This window comes from Silene latifolia, chromosome 9 (assembly GCF_048544455.1).
Source record: "Silene latifolia isolate original U9 population chromosome 9, ASM4854445v1, whole genome shotgun sequence".
In the NCBI taxonomy this organism is placed as follows: domain Eukaryota; kingdom Viridiplantae; phylum Streptophyta; class Magnoliopsida; order Caryophyllales; family Caryophyllaceae; genus Silene; species Silene latifolia.
In genome coordinates this window covers 34,269,690-34,277,420 of record NC_133534.1, presented here as the reverse complement: position 1 = coordinate 34,277,420, position 7,731 = coordinate 34,269,690, and the positions used below count along the sequence as shown (strand labels likewise).

The following is a 7,731-nucleotide window of genomic DNA, read 5'->3' as shown; positions in this document are numbered from 1 at the left end:
TAACAAAGAAATAAACATTCGCACAAATATGGAGCACAAAGAGTCTCATGATACAGTCATACAACCATGGAAAGTTGACACTGAATACATTTATGGAGTCAAAATATTAACACTATTATTGCATAAAGCCGCGGTTGAAGAAACATTCTTCATTCCTTACAGTTTGGAAACCGGTAAATCTGCAAAGTGATTTCAGGTTAGAATTTGAATATAGAGCATACATATATATAACCGTAATTTGTAAAGAGACGAGATTTACTCAAGGCTTTGGCATTGACAATGCTTGGACAAGCTGCTGGGGGTGGAGCGTTCTCGTTTAAGAATGGCTCAACACGGTTTGGATCTGACCACATTGGGTATCCTTTGATCTTTCCCTGCATATCAGAAAAAACATTTGAAAGTTGTTAACATGTTAATAAACACAATATTTCAGTCGCCATTTTTAGTCGCCCGAGTCCTGAATTCTTGTAATGACATAACATCCCCTTAATCCCGCAATTTGCAGGATCCCTTCAGGCAGTACAACATTAGAAAATTGAAGTAAGAAGTAACGTAATCAAACAACAGTATACCAGGACGTTTAGAGCAGCGAGCGTTGCCATTCCTTCACGAGTCCACTGCATATTCGAGAACAGCTAAAATCAGAACAGAAACTTAAAGAAGCATACATTGTCAAGAACAACAGAACATCACCAGGTACATACCTTGGAAGCTGAAGCTATGTGGGGTACCACAACTGCATTCTTCATGTCAGCAAGGCCAGGTTTCATGAATGGCTCGTCCTACGACAAATTCGGAATAACAACGTGATATTATGTCATTTAAAGTGTCACAAGCAGGGTTTTGAAGGAAGAATAAGGCTGTGTTTTAATACCTCAAAGACATCAAGACCAACTCGGAACATTGGGTTTGCTCGCAAATGCTCAACAAGAGCTACTTCATCAATCACAGGACCTCTACTGCAGTTAATCAGGATGGCTTCCTGTTGCGACAGTCACATGGTTTAAGCAATTACAAAGAAAGAAGACATTAAGGGTAATGCTCCCTCGTCCTGTCAATTGTTAACAATTTGCTTTTGGTACTACGGCCGATAAGAAGAGAGGATCTACTAATCACATGGGTTATGGATAGAAAAAATGAGGGCAAATAGGTCATGTCTCTCCATCTAATTACCCAAAACAGAAACGCAAACAATTGACTGAGACACGTTAACAAGGAAACATGAACAATTGACCCGTGCATAGAGGATATCATGGAGTTATACCTTTTTCATCTTTGAGAGACTCTCCTTGTTTACAAGATGGTAAGTTGTCTTATCCAATATAGGATGTAAGCTTATCTGCAAAGGTGTTCAATATCATGTACAGAAAACCAATTTTAAAAATTGGTATGGAAGAAAAACGGTCTACATTAATGTTATGTTGAAGAGCCTTACCACATCAGCTTGTTGAAGTACTTCATCCATAGATGATGCTCGTTTCCAGGTAACGGGTTGTTCACCATTGGCTTTAAGGAATTCACCATAAGCTGCAAATGGATCACCCTAGGATCATCAGATAATTCTCTAACAAACTAGGGATTCACAACGAAAGAGTTACTCCCTCCGATTCAAGAGGAAGTTTACACTTTGATTGTTTTATGAGGAGTATTTTAATCAAATGTAAACAATCTGTTGAGTCAGAGGGAGTACTATTCTAAGATTGACGGAGGAATACCTGTTACAAACTTCTCTAAGCGAGTAGATTGGTAGAGATCAAAGTAGATTAGGTTCATTTTGAATCCCTCAACCTGATACAGGACAATCAAACCCTTACTCAGTCAGCTGTGACTAATTATATGAGACGACAGTGTTACATGTGAGACCATCTTATACAAGACTTAATATTTTTCATTCAACTTCATGAGTAACAAGGTCTGGTGGCAAAAGAGAAACTGAAACTCAAATTTTGTTGATAGTATGAATAATGGAGGTACCATCATTCTGGCATAGGCTGACCCAATACGGCCTGCTCCAATCACACCAACAGTCTGCCCTTTCAGCAAGTTTCCAACAAACCTGTTACAATATATTACCCTCAGATCAACTCACCACTTCTATATAGTTGATTCAGACTGAAAAAAATGAGAGACAGAGGTCATCATACAAGTTTGGCAGCCATCCGTCATAGAGACCAGCCCTCATGAACTCGTCAGCCTCAACCACTCTCCGAGCAGCAGCCAAAGACAGCGATGCTGCTAGTTCTGCTGTAGTCTCTGTGAGAACCCCCTACAGATAATAGGTAAGAGAGTCATTATTCCGTTCATTTTTAAAAACAAAAAGGCGCTATGTAGCAGTGTCTGATATCTTACAGGAGTGTTTCCAACAGCAACACCATATTTGTTAGCAGCATTAACATCAACATTGTTGTAACCAACAGCCATGTTACTGAATGCTTTCCCACCTGCCCTGCTTAATGCAGAGAACAAAGTCTCCCCCCAATCTTCAGTCAACTGTTAAACAATCAAATCGCAATCGAAAATGTTACATAAACTCCTCAACTGATATGTACATATATAACTGATAGCTCAAAATATTACCTGCCCAATAACACCATCACACTTATCTCCAATCAAACCAATTATGTCCTCAACAGATAAAATTGTCTTCTTCTGAGTACATATCTATACTTGAAAAAAAACAATATAATACAAGTTAGTTAATGATTACGGAGTAGTTTTACATAGGCATGTAGACGGAGCTAGGGGAGGGCTAGCAAGAGCGTCTGTCCTTGCTGAACATTAGAAATTTCGTATTTTTAGTTAAAATTGTCCAACTTTTTTCAAGTTTACCTTATACTATTACTCGTATTCTCCCCGTTAAGTTCAAATCCTGGCTCCGCCACTTACTACTTACCATTATTTTTGATTTTACATGTTCCTCGAAAGTATGTAACGTTGAACTACATAACAGTAGAGTTTGTAAGAGTAAAATCTATGAGACGGTCTCACATTAGACTTAGTTTATGAAAAGATTACCTCCAAGCGACAATCTTGCTCAACTAAGAGATTGATCCATCTGGTACCAGGCATAGGTTTAGTGCTGATCACTCTATACTTTCCACCAGGATTATACACATCAACTGAAACTGGTTTTGCCATTTTGTTGTAAGCGGTTAAGTAAATTCAACAAAATACTTAGTTTAAAACTTCAACTCAGCTTTATATACATGAACATGTGCATGTACGTTATTTCATGGGAATTGTTTAAGATAAAGGGAATTTGTTTGTTTTCATGGGTTTGTGAAGTGTAAGGTAGTCCTTTCATTTGGGAATGAAGATAATGAGATTGTGGTCTAAAGTTAGTTGATTATGGCTTACACTTCATTTGATAGGCTTTCAAAGGGCCAATTTTACAACAAAAACAAGTGACAAAGTTGTATTTTGGTTATAGTAGAGGTTGACAATTAGTCTCTCATAAGATGGATATATCCATCTTGATATTAAAAGGGTAAAGTATTATCTGACCTACGCATATTAGATAAATTTGTTACTTTTTTTATGCATTTGCTTTTGTTTTATTTATACTTGATTTGTCTTAATTTTAATTGAGTATACCTGTCTTAAATGAGACTTTGTGATAGGTTAATGTAAGCTATAGTAAATGTTAAGAATGGTTCAAGTAACGTTAGAGTCTTTGTTCTAACATAATTTGTATTCAAACATAATGAATCAAGAACGAAGAAAACAAACTTATTAATAACAAAAGACATAATTGTTACTATTACTCTAAAAATTTCACCAAACATTGAACAATGAAATATTTAAAATAACAAAATAAAACTTGCGATTAACTAAAAGAATTTTAATTATAGGAAGACCACCCGAAGAAAAATTTGTGATTTTCGCCTTCACAAGAAGAGTAAAACCCACGCTCGGTAACTCCCCAAATGAATTCTTTGTGACACATTTCACTAGAACCCAAGTAAACTTTAAAAACATCAAAACTTATATCCTTGTCTTTCCAATTAAAATGACAAAAATACAACGTGGACATCATAAAATTCACTCTAAAACTCCAATTATATTCTTCTCCATATTGCAAAACATGAGTACCAAGATCATCGTCCTTAGATTGGCAATGCACCGTGAGTGATTTTGGTTCGGCTGTAATTCTATTCAAAATGCGCACTCTATACTTCTTAAATTGATATTGTCCCAAAGTTGGCACGAACACGGCATGAATGAGAGTAACACATAACAATAGAGCAGTAACATGGTTTGGTAAGGTGTGACCCATTTTGACTTGGGTTTGAGACTTGTTTATATTGTTTTATGGCTTGTTATGTAGAACAGTTTTTGCTTAGGCGATATTTATACAAGTGTAGTAAAGAAGCGATCGAGTCCGTGAAATGTGAAATGTGAAATGTGAAAATGTGAAATGTGAAAAGATTATTTATTGGGTAATATACGAGTGATTATTAATCCGTATTTGGGGTTGTTCAATGGATTTGGAGAGACAAACAATGTACGTATTAATTAAACGGATTAAGAGATTAATTACCTTAATTGATAGTGGATTGAATGAACGTGTAACTTGTTTAGAAGTTAGATCTCTTCATTTGCTCCTACTTATTTCAAGTTCCGAACTCCTAGTATTGAATGAAATGTATAGGAAAAATAAAAGTTTCATTTTGTTGATTACAATAACAATCAAAATCTATCGAAAATGTCTTAATTTAGTGGTTAAGACGGAGGTATCGTGAATAATAGGTCACAGGTTCAAATCCCCCTTTCCTCTATTGTAATGCGACAGTGTGTTTCGATTGACCCAAAAAAATAATAATAGTCAAAATCTTCAAATAATACGGTACGGTACATATACGGATTACAGAGTATCAAATAAGATTTTTTTACATGTTGTAAAATGTTTTTGTAGAAAATAATTATTCTTTCTATGCCAATTGTTTGTTTAACTTTCACAGTTTCACTAAATTAAACAAAAATACCTTTCACACAAAATAAAAAAGGATAAGCATATAATTAAGACGAATAATAAAGTATCAAAAAGTAGATTGAGAGAATTGTTACGGATAAAAATTACCATTTTTATTCTGTGCCACGTGGCAAACAACGAATGGAGGAGAATAAAGAAAAAGGGATCAGAGACATGGCAAAGCAAGGACCATAGGATTAAAGCAAAGAAACACACATGGGAATTGAAAGAAGCACAAAGGAGAGAAAAAGTCAACACAACTGTCTTCTCCTTTTTAGCAACTGCCTCCTACTTTTCAGCAACTGCTCCAGAAAGCTAGAAAACAGAATCCGAAGGAGCCTGCAAGAGCTAAACCCTAGGAAGGACAACTATAAAAGGAAGGATAGACAAACCAAAAGGATCATCATTCAACTTACTCCAATTGCTCTCAAATCTCGCAGCCACACTCCGTCTTTATTAGCAAATTATATTGTATCTCCTTACTTGCTCGCCTTCATCGATTATAGTGAATATTTGGCGGCATTCCGACTCCCCCCTGCGGTTGCATCAGGTTTTCCGCGTCACCAAAATTCCTTGTGTCAATCTTTCTTTTCGTTGCATCTCGCATTCCTTCACATTATCATACTTCGATTCATTCTTAGTTATAGACCGATCACTTTGACTCACAAACTTAAAATTAATTTCTCGGCAAATTTTTACTAAAATAATTTGGCGCCCATCGTGGGGCATAGTGATCATTTTCTATAACCAAATTTCACAAAAGCAATTCGTTCATCGCCATGTCTAGAGCCAGTCAAAATCCGTCTAGCACCCAGGGAGCACCTCCTCAACCTTCTGGAAGAAGACCTCTTCTAGCATCGTCGGGATCAGTCAGTGCGTCGCCAGCAGCCAGCCAAATGGTCCCAGTCAGTATGTCTCCTAAGACCATGCAACCACCTTTCAAGGAGATTGTGAGAGTATAGAGTTAGTAGTACCTTGTTAGAGTCGTGTGTGTGAAGGGACGAAGTTCTTTTTAAGGAGGAAAGATTGTAATACCTCGTAGTTTCTAAGGCGTTCACTCGACCAAGTAGACCAAGTGGACCGAGTATAACCTATATTAGACTTAGTGGAGTTCTGATAATGCCCGTCTGTAGAAGGGTCGTCTTAAAACTATCATAACTTGAGATATAGACATGATATTGATGTGATTCTAATTGGAGGTAATAGCTTGTTCTCTTACGATTCCAACGGTAGGTCACACGCCCAAAATGACTAAGAAACGAGTGAGATATGACTGTTTTACGAAAACTGGTCATTGTTGAGAACTGCGTCGCACTCGACCGAGTGAGGTTCACTCGTGAGTGACACTCGACCGAGTGGACTTGCCACTCGACCGAGTAGTGCTGAATCAGAACACGGGATAAGGAAATCTTATCCCCTTATCCTCATTCATTCTATCTTCTTTCTTATCTCTCCAAACTCTCTCCCTTCTTTCTAAAACCCTCACAAACACCATATTAGGGGATTCAAGCTTGGATTAGAAGATTGCTCACCTTCTCCTTCATCCTTTCACCTTGTAAGTTGAAATCTACCTCTTTTTCTAGTCTTATGAACCCTAAATTTTGGGGGGATTTTAATTGGGTTGATTAATTAGTAATTATTGTTAATATATGGGTAATTAGTGGGTAATAATAAGGGATTTTGTGTTGTATTGTAGTATAGGGTGATTTGTGATAGTTAATATGTGATTTTTGTAGGATGAGACGGTTTTATGAGATGGATACTTGGTGATTTCGACTAGCTTATGGATTATGCTAAGAGGTAGGTTAATCCTACTTGGTTTCAATATTGTGGTTGTTACATGTTTTGTGGTTAATGTTGTAATTAATCTCACCTAATTAGAGTATTTGCATTATAACATGTTTAGTCATTAATCATGTCATAAAGGGGATAAGCATAACGGTTATTGTGTATCACAATGTAGTGATGGTTAAGACGATATGATAAGTCGGTATTTGGCATATAAAGTGTCGTCTTGCATTTGTTATAATTATGTTGTGTATTGGAGGTTGGTGACTATATGGTGGATTACTCGGAGAGTGTGAGATTTGACTTGAGAAATGGTATGAATCGAATAAATAGTGACAAAGGTTTATGAAACCGGAAAATGAGAGGGAATACTAGAATGAGACATGAGTTGGAGGTTTTGCATGTTTTGTAATCCAACATTCGATAAGGAATTGTTACAAGTTTTAAGGGAACCCTTGTTAAGAGGTCGCGTTGACGGCCGTGACATACGAGGGATGAGTTTGAATTTTAATAATTGAGATATATGATGGTGGACTTAGTATTACCAAGCTTGGTTTTCGCAGTTATGCGAGTAAGAGTGTGATATGTAAAGCATGTGGGCTCAATTGTGTCGTTAAGGTATCCTGATTTCTTGTGTTATGTAGTATGGCCGCTTAAGCTTGGTGTGTATGCATGGAGTGTGAAAGTAGTAGGGTAAAAGTTTGGCCTATGAGCAGTAGTATAGATGTTGTTTGTAAAGTTGCCTCCCAATCGTCAAGTGGAACACCCACGGTGTACATCGTGACCTTGTTGTAGTGCCTAATTGAGTGATGAAATAGGAAAGCTTGGAAACGAGTTTGAGAATAAAAACCTCATGTCCAGGTGACACTCGACCGAGTGCACCATGTACTCGACCAAGTGGCCTCCTACACTCGACCGATTGGTCTACTTTGACCCTTATTTTGTCAATACTTGACCTAATATTGGGTGTA

At 37.1% G+C, this 7,731-nt stretch overlaps 1 protein-coding gene across 1 annotated transcript; it reads right to left on the bottom strand.

Moving 5' to 3' along the window:
• LOC141599545 (glycerate dehydrogenase) lies at window positions 1-3,357 on the bottom strand. Its single transcript, XM_074419581.1, has 13 exons — window positions 3,016-3,357; window positions 2,578-2,661; window positions 2,350-2,490; window positions 2,145-2,266; window positions 1,975-2,056; window positions 1,716-1,788; window positions 1,436-1,527; window positions 1,265-1,339; window positions 875-982; window positions 705-782; window positions 573-617; window positions 260-374; window positions 1-179 (listed from the first exon to the last, which is right to left on the bottom strand). The coding sequence occupies exons 1-13, from the start codon at window positions 3,136-3,138 to the stop codon at window positions 157-159; spliced, it is 1,161 nt and encodes a 386-aa protein (XP_074275682.1). The 5' UTR covers window positions 3,139-3,357; the 3' UTR covers window positions 1-156.
• Between the last annotated feature and the right edge of the window lie 4,374 nt (window positions 3,358-7,731).

What these genes read in the sequence shown, in the direction of transcription:
- LOC141599545 (XM_074419581.1), bottom strand. Translation starts at nt 3,138, where the DNA reads ATGGCAAAACCAGTTTCAGTTGATGTGTATAATCCTGGTGGAAAGTAT. An exon ending in AGCAAGATTGTCGCTTGGAG is followed by an intron (nt 2,662 to 3,015) that starts GTAATCTTTTCA and finishes TTTCAAGTATAG; the next exon opens with ATATGTACTCAGAAGAAGAC. An exon ending in GTGATGGTGTTATTGGGCAG is followed by an intron (nt 2,491 to 2,577) that starts GTAATATTTTGA and finishes ATTGTTTAACAG; the next exon opens with TTGACTGAAGATTGGGGGGA.